The 14,424-nt window shown below is 35.5% G+C and overlaps 2 protein-coding genes and 1 long non-coding RNA gene across 7 annotated transcripts in view; 2 read left to right on the top strand and 1 right to left on the bottom strand.

Moving 5' to 3' along the window:
* Positions 1–9,532, bottom strand: part of LOC101744901 (TBC1 domain family member whacked) — a 33,404-nt gene extending 23,872 nt beyond the window's left edge. For 2 of the 5 annotated variants that reach the window (XM_062672946.1, XM_062672947.1), the window contains exons 1-2: positions 9,393–9,532; positions 8,932–9,313 (exon numbers count right to left, since the gene is read on the bottom strand). In XM_062672946.1, the coding sequence (XP_062528930.1) occupies positions 8,932–9,065 (134 nt within the window). In that variant the 5' untranslated portion in view covers positions 9,066–9,313; positions 9,393–9,532. Of the gene's footprint in view, positions 1–776; positions 936–1,047; positions 1,067–8,931 lie in introns of those variants that run through there. The other 3 variants (XM_038016319.2, XM_021349723.2, XM_021349722.3) reach the window with 3 other exon arrangements.
* On the top strand, positions 5,712–7,847 carry LOC110385669 (uncharacterized). The gene is made up of 3 exons (XR_002430927.3): positions 5,712–6,226; positions 6,705–6,972; positions 7,267–7,847. It is a non-coding gene; the product is annotated as an uncharacterized LOC110385669 (long non-coding RNA).
* A 2,870-nt stretch (positions 9,533–12,402) lies between the features above and the next one.
* Positions 12,403–13,974, top strand: LOC101745044 (large ribosomal subunit protein uL18m). Its single transcript, XM_004928888.4, has 2 exons — positions 12,403–12,791; positions 13,531–13,974. Exons 1-2 carry the CDS (start codon positions 12,625–12,627, stop codon positions 13,880–13,882), a joined length of 519 nt encoding a protein of 172 aa, XP_004928945.1. The 5' UTR covers positions 12,403–12,624; the 3' UTR covers positions 13,883–13,974.
* Positions 13,975–14,424: the final 450 nt, after the last annotated feature.

The following is a 14,424-nucleotide window of genomic DNA, read 5'->3' as shown; positions in this document are numbered from 1 at the left end:
AAGAACAAAAGTTTGACAATAAATAGTATGCATGCGTGTGTGCGTCAAATACATGGTATCCGTGGAGGGATGTATTGTATTTGAATTGAAAACTGAATATTAAAATATCTAGCATAGCAACAGGATTTAGCCAACGAGAAAATTGATGTAGAATATATTATCATCGTGAATACGCGTACAAAGGTGTGTAGGATTGGTAAGAACGGAACGTATCAAAAGAGTGTGAAACGGAGCGTTAAGGTGTGAGTGAGAGAAAAGGGTAAGAAAGGGAAAAGAGAATGACAGACAAAACGAAATGGCGAAGACGGTTGAATGAGCAAGGCGTGAAAAAAGGTGCTAGTTAATTTTTAATTATAATAAAGAGAAGATTTTGGAAGAGATCAATAAAAGTATAAACAGTGGAATGGTTTTATTTTAGATGCCACAATCCCAATTCTAAATATGTATGTACATATGAGTCGACTATTATCAAAGCCGGCAATGTGACTTTTGGACAATTATTGGTAAATCAGAAAAACGAATTATTGACTTTGTATTCCATTGGCAGTCACAAAACTCTTCTGAACGACATCTTAGATAAATAACAGGTTAAGTTAATACTTTATTTAATGCGGGTTTTGAACCGTATTCTTTGAAGGAGACGATTATATTCAAATCAATCTGTATTGACATACCAATAACATTTTTTTGTCCAAATGCACAGATTGCCACCTTTGATAATAGACGACTCATATATATGTTTTCATGAGAAGGAATCAAAACCGGAATCTACTTACCTTTCAATTATAATAATATTAAAGCAAATAACTTTTAACGTATTGTTTTAATCGTAATCACAATATGATTTAATACTCGCACTGACTCAAAAATCCGTTACAGAGAAAGAAATTTTCAATATAGAACATGAAACGAATACAATCCTGAGAAAACTTCCATTTTTATATTATTACATTTTCCCGCCGACAGTTATGTTGAATTACAAGACTGAGATTTCGCACCGAGGAAATTGAAACAAATCGTATTGTCATCAAACAACAAAAAACGTACATTGCAATCCATCAAGAAACCAGACTTGTTGCGTACGTAGTCATAAAAACGTTTCTATGTGAACAAGCTGAGAACACGTAACTCCGATAGTGTGTTACGTGATGTACTAATGTATACACTGTGCAGTTTCATACAATAATAACTAGCTGACCCGGCAGACTTCGTAGTGCCTCAATCGATAAATAAAAGACACATCAAGGGGACACATCAAAGGAAAAACAAAATTGTTTGTTTTTATATAAGTAATTCCGAGCTTTTTTATATTTTCTCACCTTTTAAACCTTCCCTGGACTTCCACGAATAATTCAAGACCAAAATTAGCCAAATCGGTCCAGCCGTTCTCGAGTTTTAGCGAGACTAACGAACAGCAATTCATTTTTATATATATAGATAGATAGAAGATAGATAGATAGCAATAATCTCTTATCTGATTCATAAAATTTAAGCTCAACAATGTGCACCAGCTATACACTGGAGAGGAGAAACAAAGAATAATTTAAGCATTTACTATTATTATTATAACGAATGAATTATGAACGAAATGGCCCTCTATTACTTGTGGCTCGGAGGCCTTTCAAGTTTCACCAGGACAGGGCGAGCACGGTCTCAGTCGGAAGGGGTGGGATTCTCCAAAGGAGACTCGACAGCTCGAGGGCAGCAACTTCGCGAATACACCTACTAAAGGATCGGAATCGCAACCCGCTGAGAAAATCCAGCAAGAAATTCAACGGGCTGATGTATGGGTTAGCTTTCACGTTGAACTCTTTGTTTGACAAGTAAGGTTACCAGGGTCCCAGTGCTAGAGCTGCAGGCGTCTAATATCTCATAATAGATCAGGTGGATCCGTGGGTCTTCTAACAGACACTTGAAAGGTATTATAAGACACATTAGACACACTTATTTAGTAATGCAGTACAGTAAAACAGATACAGAATGCATGCATGAACACCAAAAATATTCAAGTTCAACAATACGATACGTACATGGCATCATATTGCTCGTGTGTATTTAATCAGGTGTACGTAGCAGTCAATATAGAAACTACGTAATGACTCACAAAGTATTTTCCCATATAATAATATTATGCTTAGTAATAACACCGTGCGGACGAAAACATTCATCAGCAGTAGTGCCCAAATTATTATCCTCTAAGTCTGTTTTCGCAGAGCAGAAGTCGCACATTGCGGTTTTTGGGGGGGGGGCGTGTAATCAATTCTTTGGGAATGGACATGTAATCAAGTCTTTGGGATCTATGATAGTACTATAATGTACTGGACGTCTTATCCTTTAGGCCACGACGACTTCTGGCTGCCTCATCCTTCAAATCGAAACGCTTTACTAATTCACGGCAGAAATAGACAGGACGGTGGTACCTATCCGTGCAGGCTTATAAGACGCCTTGCGGACTTGATTTGTGTTACACGATGTTATTCTTTCACCGTGAAAGTTAATCGTGAACATTTGTTAAGTACTCGAACACCGGAACATTCGCATCGCTAGATGCGAATGCACCAAGCGCCTTATGCTTTAGACCACGACGACTTCAATTAGCCACATAATCTGAATCGTCTGTTCATCTACATAAATAATAATATATTTCAGGCAAAAGCTTTACTCCCAATACAAGAGGGAAAAACATATTCCGTGTACACAATATCGTAATTAAAAATTGAACGAAGCGATTATTCAAGAAGGCGATTACGCCACTTCCCACACTGTCAGCTCGTGTATGTAATGTTGCAATTACCCCAGAAATCATGTCGTTCCTTTGAAGCTTACTTTTACGCTGCTACTACAGAAGCCCTACTTTAGGCGTAATATCCCAAAGGACAAATCACTGCTGTTAAGAATTAAATTGAAAACTAGAAGACTGAATTTGTATAAAGCATGACGATCGATTGTAAACAACAAGACGAATGATAAGTTTAAATGTTAATGAAAAATAAAAGGGACATATCAAAAAATTAACCCTTTGGGTTGTGCATGATAATTTGAGAACCAGTGACAAGGAGGCAAAAAGGCAGAGGGATTTAGAAAGAAAATAAGTTAATGGTGTGAATGAAGAATGAAGATTTATCGAGAACATTCCTCACAAGTCGAGTAGCTTCGATGTATGTTTCTGCTATATGACAATAGATGGCGTTGTACATCTCGATTTTACTAGTACTTTCGATTTTCGTTCCTGCTATTCGGCGATAGATGGCGTTACTCTTGTGGGCGTAACATTATAAACACTGTTATTTAACTGGTTAACAGTACAATATTAGTTAATATGTAGTTGTATTGAGTGACAAGATATTTATATAATGCGACATCGACGGCTACCGGAATTTGTGGCTTTTCGTGCGGGAGACAAAGGACTGAAACCATTAGGCTAAATGACAATACATTACTAAACGGGTTTACTAGAAAACGATTTACCACTTAACGAACGCAATGTGACTAACGTATGATCACACAGAAATGGTGCTACATTTGACACTAAGTTGCAATTCTTTGCGACGAGGGCAACACAAAGCCGCCGTCACCCGAAACATATCTTGTCGGATCCCCTGGATTCGCTTTCGGTGCTTTTAGGACCCTCAAGCACCGGTCACCGTCCTCGTCGAACTCGACGAGCGAACTAATCCATAGACACAGCCCACTGAGTTTATCGCCGAATCTTCTTAGTGGGTCGCGATTCCGATCCGGTGGTAGATTCTGCGAAGCACTGCTCTTGCTAGGGCTAGTGTCAGCAAATTCTCTCAGGTTGAGCCCGTTAGCTGGAATAGCCCCTTAGGCTACCAGTGAATGAGTAGGGGAAAGTTGCAATATTAAAGTCTTTAAACTAGTAAACCATGCGAACCTAATCATATAGATAGATAATGGGAAATAACTTTTCAGATGAACGTCAAAGTAGCGTAAACGGAAAGCTTTTCTAGAGATCCCGGGCAAAGCGTGCCAGATTTGTGTCAATAAATAAATAAATACTCAATAAGAAGATATATTGTAGGTGTACAGTTCAAAACTGCAATCTTCTGATTGAAGATATGTATATAATTATACCGACATGAAAACATCACGCATTTAATACAGTGAAAGAAACAAAATTCAAAAAGGAATTTCGGCATGTTAATAATAAATTATTAAGTGAAAGTTTAGAATTCGTTTGAAACCGTGTCGGGCATTCGGAGCAAGGTCTTAAATGTACATAGTCTTTGTTAGCTACAATTAGTGAGTAACACTGATTAGTGATATTTTTTATGTAGATTGTTATAGAATCATGAAGTTAGGAAGATTTGTTTTTTTTTTCAACTGGGAGCAAATCACACACGGTCATCCGGCCCCAAATTAAGATTCCCTGCCTTATGAGTACCAGAGACTTATAAACATACTTATATATGTTTAAATATATGCATATATAGATAATGAACACCCAGACAAAGAGCAAACAAACCTGTTCATCACACAATGTTTGCTCGATATGGGAATCGATCCCACAACCCTCGGCGCAACAGTTAGGGCCGCTAAATGCATCACTGAGTCGGTCAGCTTTTAACATACAACAATAGTGTTTGTATACAATCGCCGCCCATTCCAATATTACATAGCTAATGAAATTGATTACGAATAGTTGCTAATTGTAAATTCACATAAGTTTATAAAAATCTATATATATAAAAATGAATTGCTATTTGTTAGTTTCGCTAAAACTCGAGAACGAACCAATTTGGCTAATTTTGGTCTTGAATTATTTGTGGAAGTCCAGAGAAGGTTTAAAAGGTAGATAAATATGAAAATACTCGGAATTAAATAAAAATAACAATTTTGTTTTTCCTTTGATGTGTCCCCCGTCGGACGGATTCCTTTTGTTTGTTTTAAGTTTATTTTATACAAAAGTTTAGGTCTTTTATTTATCGATTGAGGCACTAAGAAATCTGCCGGGTCAGCTAGTACGTTCATAAAAACCCACATGGTGTAGCTTTTTTTGAAAATCCAAATTAATTACGGTTGCTCCTTCCGTCATCAAGCTTGTGTGACAACTATTCTTTTTTTTTAACAGTGTCAGCAACTGATATACTAATCACATCTTACTGTTGTAGTATTGGATTGCAAATTTCCTACCTATTTGCTGGTAACCTATAGTGCTATTCCAGCTACGCCCGGAAGGGTAGGTAAGCTCACGGCCTCAACTTGAGAGAATTTTCTAACACTAGCCCTAGCAAGAACAGTGCTTCGCATAATCTACCACCGGATCGGAAACGCGACCCACGGCGAAGATCCGACGAGAAACTCAGTAGGCTGTGTCTATGGGTTAGTTCGCTCGTCGAGTTCGACAAGGACGGTGACCGGTTCTTGAAGGTCCTGAAAGCACCGTAAATTGATCCGGGGAAGATTGCAATAACGGCTATTTTGACGGCATATATTGGCCACATGTACCAGATAATTATCCGTCCACTCTAGTATATTTTCCTACATTTAACTAACGATAATCGCACTGCATTTGATGTAGATTTAATGTAGCTTTATTTTACTAATACGTTATCATGTAGCAAAGAGCGCGTTAGTGACATCTGATTTAGGAATTGGTCTTGTAAGCCGGTCAGTCAACTAAAGAAATTTGTTTTTTGTCGCAATCAATAATGCCACGAGACGCACACATATCTCAAGGTGGGTGGCGCATTTACGTTGTAGATGTCTATGGGCTCCATTAACCACTTAACACCAGGTGGGCTGTGAACTCGTCCACCCATTTAAGCAATTAAAAAAACCAGCGTGCGGGCCTGTGACACGTCCTACGGCAACTTTTTTTGCAGTTAACGAGTGGACGAACTCATGGATCACCTGGCACCGTGTGGTCACCGGAGGCCATAGGCTATAGACGTAGTCACATTAATACTAGAACGAACGTTGGATGTGAGTTCGAATTATCAACCTATCGTTTATTTATCGAATAATTTATCATAATAGTAATGTATCGTTTATTTATCGAACGTCAAAATGGATAACATAAATGATTCGCGCCAAAACCATGCACGATGACAGTACCTATACCAAAGTAATAACCTAACTCAATAAAAAACGGATCATATAATTAACAATTAAACGCATATTTTCTACGTTGCATGTTTAAGCTTTGTTAATCAAATTAACGGAATATAAAAATATGCACGCAGAAAACAACGTGAAAACGATACAGGTATAATATTACAACAACACACATATTTTTCATTTTTATTGTCAGCTAACAACGTGTTTTCGTTCCCATAAATAAACATTTTGCACGGTCAAGTTCGAAGTATTGTTTTTACGAATAAAAAAAAGCATAATTTATAATCTTCATTACAATATTTCATTTTGAATGTTTCTCTTTTATAAAATACGTTTTGTGAGTCAACAATGAAAGTTGAAATTATAATAACAATACCTACTCGCTTTCTATGCGGTCGGCCCAATGAGAAAACTCAAAACATAGAATCCTATGGTATAAGGCAGCATATATCGGAATAGTTAAAGTAGAGTAGTTTTTTTTTTGCACATCAAAATATCACTTTAAGTAAACTTATTTTTGTTTAAACTACATTATGCATCTTCATCACAGAAATGACGAAAAAATTCAGTGCGAAAATTTGACACAGGATCATTTTTTTTTTCTTTTACCCTACCTATGCTGATAGCCTTGAAAGGCTATTTCAGCTTCTCCTTGACGTGTAGGTAAGCTCACGAGGCTCAAACCGGGAGTGTTGCTAATACTGGCCCTAGCAAGAGCAGTGCTTTGCGGAATCTACCACCGGATTGAAAAGGCGATCCACTGAGAAGATCCGGCGAGAAACTCAACAGTGCAGTAACCGGATTCCGGAGGGGCCAATTGTCATTTTAATTGTTTTAATTATTCAACTGATGAAATCAGTAATTATGTGTTTAGGGCACACAATCATATTCCCTGTAAGTAATTCAATATGATTCCTAAGAACTGTTTTTTCATTCATTAATGCATCTAAAGGTTTTTTCAAAACTATTACTTTAAAAATGGTTCTTTTGGAGTTTAAATAATGTATTGATTAGTTCATATAGATAAAAGCAATATTTTGATTTTTAGTTTGGAGTAGAATATACTTTTATTGCACATAAAATTAGTTAAATTACAATAATAAAATAATAAAAATGTGCTTTAAAATACATACCTACTCATACATATTACAATCAGTTAATTTTATTGATCAAACCAATTTCTTCCAGACAGACAATGAACAAAATCAGATATAATATCAAAACAATTTAGTCTATTGCAACAAGAAAAACTGTGAAAAAATAAATTAAGAGTTATCTGAATGTGCATTTCATACATTTATAAATTCATAGACGTAAAGAAGAAATTAACTATTAACTAGCCATGACTTGAGCATGCAACTTGTTTCATGATTTGATTCACTCTAGATACTGTCCATTTGATTGACATAAAAATTGCAATATTTCTTGAAGTATATGTAATAAAAACAACATTTCATAATGAATAGTTTCTCCTCTTTCACAGTACTTGACCAACTTCAAGTAAAAAATTATAATGTGAAAATGTAAATAATAATAGTTGTAAATTTCTAATGATATCTACTGTTTTGTTAGTAGTTATGGGAGGTAGTTTTTAGTGAAAACTAATCACACTTACTGTTGATCAATGCATTAAAATCACCCATTTGCTAAAACTACACACACCATTGCATGTTGATTTAGAAATAAAAGCCTCCCTAGTTCTCTCTACAACAACTTATAGTTTCAACTAAAACCATTAACAGGTCAATAAATGCTTTGTTCGCAATCAACCTTACTTTCCATCATATTAATCCTTATTTTTGCTTTGGTTGAATTTGATTTATTTAACTCTGCTCTGAGATGTGGTTTCATGAATTGTTTGAAATGATTCCATCACCTCGTTTTTACCATCACACCTCCCTCCACCAGAGCAGAGTTCATCCATACTACCTGGGATCACTGTATTCCCTGAGTGACGATAACCACTCACCATCAGGTGGGCCTTGTGGCTCTTCTGCATACAAGAGCAAGAAAAAAAACTCCTAAAACGAATGAAACCTAACCATTCATGAAAACAATTGGCATGCAATTGACATTTCATAGTAGTACTATACTAGAAACCTTCTGTGAAGTTCAAAGAACAGTACATATATCTAAATCTATCAGAAAAAAATTACAAATTAATTGAAGACAAATGTATCAACCAATCAATATGGTCACTGAAAGCTGCACTGGCTATATGTACATGTAATATCAGCAGTCTGTAGTAACTAAAATGCTACTGAACTTCAGCAGTACTGTTCTGAAATTATTATTTTTGATGTCAAAAACAAACAATCAAACACCCAACTTGATTGTTAGATAAAGCTGCTGTAATGAAGTGTCATTACCAGGTTTGGTCTGCCCTTAATTCCCTTAAACATTGCCTAAAGAGGGACATATCGTAATCCTGATAAAATACTCTAGAGTTTGTTCGAGTATATGACAGAATGAAAAAAATTACCTTTATAATCTTCTTTATGTTTTGTGAGACCTTTGGCATGTGTGAACTTTAAATATTTAAAAATTATCAATTTAAGTTTATTTGATGTTTAGTAAATTCTGTTTGTGGTAATCAAGGAATGTTTGATGATTCATTTATTTTATCCATCCATTATTTGATACCTTTATTTCATGTTTAGCTGTTGTCGGAATATAATCGTGATTTTATATTTATTATTCACATATGGCTATATATTTTTAGGTATATTTCCTTTGTAAATAAACTATTTTTATAAAAAAAATTTTATTTACAAATTCTAGCAAATCTTTATTCAGCATCATAGAAGATAGAATGAAAAGAAATGACATCATCAATAATACAATAAAACTCACGGTTCTGGACTGTATTGGGCACCTCCGAAAAAACCGTGTCTGTCCGGTTGGGTAGTCACCGATGAACATATTGATGTGGTATCCGCCTGCTCGCTTCGATCTCCTGAACTCTTCACGCTCTTCTGTAGAGACATCTTATTATTCTTCCTCACTTCTTCTGTATTCTTCTACGATAGACCATCACGCACAAAACACTCCCACAACACCACCGCCGCCGTCGTGTGGGCGTACGAATAATTACAAAACACAGTTCCGCCCGTAAAAACCGCCGAGACAAATTCACCAAACAAGTGGCACAGAGAAATGTCGAGTGTTCGTATACTGCAAACACAGCCGCATAGTCGAAGACAATCGCAGTTTGCGAATAAGGCCCGCAGACGTGCTGAGAATAAACATAAACTTTTAATTTCTTATCAAAAACTCTACGTGTGGGTGGGCAAATTTGGTCAGATTACACATACGTCATATTTGATTGACTAGGGTTTGACTGCTTGACTGCTGATTAAGACTAGGGTATATCTATCTAGGTTTGTTGTTCTGACCAATGTTGATCTGATATGACATCAACTTAACCGAATTAAAATCGATTGGAAAATGCAAAATGTCATTCTCACAATATCACTGCAAGGGTAAATTAAAATAAGACATGACTTAAAAGTCTTAGTTACCAGATCATAAAATCCCTATAAAAAATCAATGAAGAGAATCAATTTTATTTTCCATTAAGTAATAATTCACTACGCGAATGTAAGTCGTGATCTTATTCATAATATTAAACTTAATCTCGTATCAGACTGGCAAAAGCAATGGGAGACCTACAAATATCAATATTCTAAAATAAATCCTAGTGTCTTTATCAAACCTTGGTTTTATAAGTTCAAAAAATTCAACAAGCAAAGAACTAGTGTACTTATCAGGCTTCGATTGGGTCACTTTTGCTCACCACAATTTTTATTTAAGCTAAAAATTAAACCTTCTCCTATGTGTAGTTGCGGTAAATCTATCGGTACTTTAGATCATATCTTTCTGGAATGCGCTCTTAATGATGAATGCCCACCACTATATTGTTTACTAACTAACACTAATCCTGTTCCGAGTTAATATGAACTATCTCTTAACATTCCCTAATCCTAAAGTTGTAAATGCACTAGCTTATTTTATTTCCCGCAATAACATCAAACTGTAAAAATATTTACAAATTTTTCTCCAGTTCTCATTCATCTCATCTGCTACAAGCTATATCTATCTATATCACTGATATTCTATCTACCTGACATTGGCAGAGTCATTCGTAAAAGAAGAGACTCGAGCCATTAAAAAAAAAAAACCATTGTAATTGCGACATTTCTTGTATGTTTTAGTTCTTGGTTGGTGTTTACCAACGAAATCATTCTAGAATAAAATTATTCAAACGATGAATAAGTATTTCACTTGAAATAAAGGACCTCTCGATTACTTAAAAAATTAACAAAACTCCAATGAGAAAATAAAATGAATTATGAATTGTTCAAGAATTACGTAAAAGTGTGGATTGGAAACGAAACAATAAATGAATATCTGATAAACAGACTCCTCCACTGTTCAAATTGTAAACAATTAATTACAAATATTATTACAAAAGATCCTGTTACACCCCCCTGGCAAATTCAACACCACTTCGAAGCTACACTCCCCATTCTATCCAATTCGGCAAGGACGCATTTTTTAACGGCTGGACAATACATTTCTTCATTAGTGCAGGTGTCGCTTTTAAGCCACTGAGTTTCTCGCCGGATCTTCTCAGTGGCTCGTGTTTCATATTCGGTGGTAGATTCTGCGAAGTACTGCTTTGCTAGGGCCAGTGTTCACAATACTTGCAGTTTGAGCCCCGTGAGCTCACATACGCGTTCGGGTGAAGCTGAAATAGCCTCTAAGCATTGGTAGGAAAAAAAAAGTTTTTAAGTTTTCGTTGCAAAAGACATGGCTGTATGGAATATGTATGCTTTGCTTGTCGAATCGACAAATAAACGGGAAGGAAAGAACGAATACCGTAGAATGGGGTAAATAGGGACAAAATCGAACTTCAGATTGAATTTTAACATAGTTCCAATTAAATAGTCACTGCTCAACCAAAGAAATAAGTTGAGTCTTGAAAGTACCTAGGTGATAAAAACCGTTACATTATTTTAATTATTCAATTTAAAGAAATAATCGGAAAAATAATGGCCATCCCAATTTACCCCGCGTTCGGGGTAAATTGACACGGGTAAGGGTTAAATTGGGATATTTGTAAGGGTTGTCAGTTCGCGGTACTGCGATATATAGGTAGGTAGGTAGGTGCCATACAATTATTTATATTTTTATCTATCCATAATTTAAGCACAATACACAACATAGTGTAAATTAAGCTGGTTTCTATTCCGAAGCGATGTGACGTGAATGATAATCAACAATACAATGATCAAAAAAAGCATGTGCATGTTATATTTTAGAAAATTATTATTTAATTTCCTTAAAAATCACAACTCTGAAACAAAATCATAAAATAGAGGAAAAAATAGAAAACAAAAGTACTGGAAATGCAATAATACAAATTTATTTAATCAACATTTTCAAAATAATCTTTGAGCAAGAGTAAGATATCAGGTGAATAAGATAAGAAAGCAGATTTATCTGATTACTGCCTATAATAACAAAAATAAAAGAAATTCTTTCTAAGCTAAATAACTAAACTCAATTAATTCACTCACTCATAATTGGAACCTAGATATCTTAGATTTTTAATTAATGTTACATTTAAAATCTGAGGCCTGTTTTTATTTGTGTGTCCGTTGTGAATGTTAAAAAAATCATGATTCGACGCGTGAATAGATTCTGAAATAACAAAAGTTTAGATTCGTTTGAGTTCTTTTTAATTTTTAATTTTATTTTATTGCTATAAAGGACATACGACCGGGCAGATATTACAAGGTAAATGTCGCGAAAAAATGTAATTATATATATACTTTTCTTTTGCCTATAGTACTTACATAAACTAACTGATAAACACATTAACCTTCTTTACATCACGCAATTGAGTGATAGTATAGGCTAAAAAATCTATTATAAGATATCAGTGACAACCCTAACAATCCATCCCTATTTTGTCTTTTGGCGTTCCAATTTTGTGTTTTCTCGTCCCTAATTTTTCCAGTCTCGTTCCCAATTACCCCACATACGTCCCAATTTTCCCCAAAAAGAAAGGAAAAATTATACATTTTTTATTTTGTCCAAATATTGTATTTAAAATAAGAATATTGCAACTTACCGTTTGTTGTGGTATTTCCAGGTGTATTAAAAACTTATATAAACTGTGATCTTATTGAAAAAACAACGATAATATTACTTTTTTTTAAAGTTCTGTAAGCTGTTTTAAAACGCACTTTTCAACCACTATTTTCAATTTAATTTGACGAATTTTTGGGACCAACTTAACTCATATTTAGTATTTCCATAGTTAACTAGGTTTTTCTTCTATACATTGATAAATATTAACATAAACAAAATTAGGTAGATTCCGTCCTACAGGTACTTTGAGAATCTTCCGCAGGTTTGTCCCAATTTACCCCATGTCATGGTAATAGAATTGTAGGTTATGTTATGAATTGTTATGCAGTGAGAGGACCGTAACAAATATCAGTACTATTTTAGACACTACTTTTTCTTGATACAAAAATGAATTTCATTAGGACAGTACCATTCGTTCCACAAATGACAAGATTGAGTTCGACAGCCAATGTTGAATTCGTAAATCGAAATCCAAGAAATTTAGAACGGATGCGAATAGCCAGAAAACCGGATGGATATCACTTAGAGAAACCTGGAAGGAAATATTGGCACAAGTTCGTAACTAAAACAATGTCTTGCTCTTATTGACTATCTCAAATAGACAGGCTGACCTTTTAGTATCTTTTGTCTGACTCAGCGAACGTGCTCACGTCGTAGTTAAGTAACCGGAGCCCATGGCTAGTATCGTGAATGCCGCTACACACCTTGAGACATGAAGACGGTGACTCGACTGTCTCACTGCAAAATCCATTAATGCAGGATTTTTTTTCTGCCGGAACAGACTGGATCATGGTACCTATCTGAGCATGCTTACAATACTCCCTGCCAACAGTAAAATTTATATTAAACAGTCACATAAAATGGAAGGCTCGTAAAATGTATCGAAAAAAACTAAATGTCTGCTCATAAAGAAGAGACACTGTAGCTCATTTTACCAACTTAAATAGAGCTGTTGCTCACCCAACATGCTAGTTATGGTATTTATGGGCAGAGTTCTTGTCTCTTTGTTCTTACTGATATGTACCATGTTATGAATTCTTTGGGATTGCTTATAACTACTATACAATTTTATAAACTCTGTACCCATGAGGCTTGTGGAGGGCATTAAGCAATAGGCAGCAGCTTAACTCTGTCCCTGGCATTGCTGATGTCCATGAGCGACGATAACCACTTACCATCAGGTGGGCCGTATGCTCTCGTCTACCTGCTCAGGCAACAAACAAAAAATACTGTGGTACCCACCTGTCCAAGTACATTTCATATCATTAATCCTTTAAATTTATCATTTTTTAGATTAGTTTTGACACCGGGAAACCGTTCAATAATAGCCAAAGTAATTCATTTTCTCAATGGCCCTGTTGTGGAGGTGAAGACTTCAGAGTGGGCATTACAGAAACAATTATACAGCCCCACAGATACCTGTGCGTACATCAGCCTCGGGAAAGTTTTGGCACAAAGATGCATAGAATTTGGAATTACTGAAATGTACTGTGATCTAGAGCCTCAACAGGGCGGGAAAGCTGAGAAATTCTTAGAGGAAGTGGTGAAGGGAGGAATTACACTACAAGAGCCAGAAGTATATAAAAAACCAAACCCTTGGGATCAGTTCAGGCCTGAAAAGCCATGGGAAGTTCATGATGAATAAGATATTTGTTATTTTAATGAGTTCTAGATAATAATTTGCTAGTTTTAGCCTTGTTAATTGTAGGATTGAATGAATAAAATAAGAAATTTCAATTTTGCATCTTTCAAATTTTGTAGAACAAATCAGTAACCTTTCTGTAACATTACTTGTAGTTTTAGTTAATGTTTATTTAGATAATAAAGATTTGAGTTGTTTTCAATAATTTATCTGAAAATTAATCAATGTTTGGAAATGGTTAAGGGTTGGGAGAGCTAGTTACTAAGTGCATATATTATGTGACTCCACAATACTAACACAATGTATTATTATGTAATGTTACGAGGACACTTTTTTACTGGTGGTATGTCTTGTGAGTCGCTATATACCACCACCTTGCCTGTTTCTTGTGTGAAGCAGTAATGCCACGTACCATCTGGCTATGGAATGAGCTCCCCTCCACGGTGTTTCCAGAGCGCTGTGACATGTCTTTCTTCAAACAAGGCTTGTGGAGAGTATTAGGCGGTAGGCAGTGGCTTGGCTCTGCCCCTGGCATTGCTGAAGTC

Source organism: Bombyx mori, chromosome 16 (assembly GCF_030269925.1).
Source record: "Bombyx mori chromosome 16, ASM3026992v2".
In the NCBI taxonomy this organism is placed as follows: Eukaryota; Metazoa; Arthropoda; class Insecta; order Lepidoptera; family Bombycidae; genus Bombyx; species Bombyx mori.
This window is presented reverse-complemented; position numbering and strand designations above follow the sequence as displayed.

Bases quoted from the DNA above. Each gene is read 5' to 3' on its own strand.
- LOC101745044 (XM_004928888.4), top strand. From the start codon at position 12,625: ATGAATTTCATTAGGACAGTACCATTCGTTCCACAAATGACAAGATTG. The intron at 12,792-13,530 runs GTTCGTAACTAA...ATCATTTTTTAG, and splicing joins GGAAGGAAATATTGGCACAA to ATTAGTTTTGACACCGGGAA.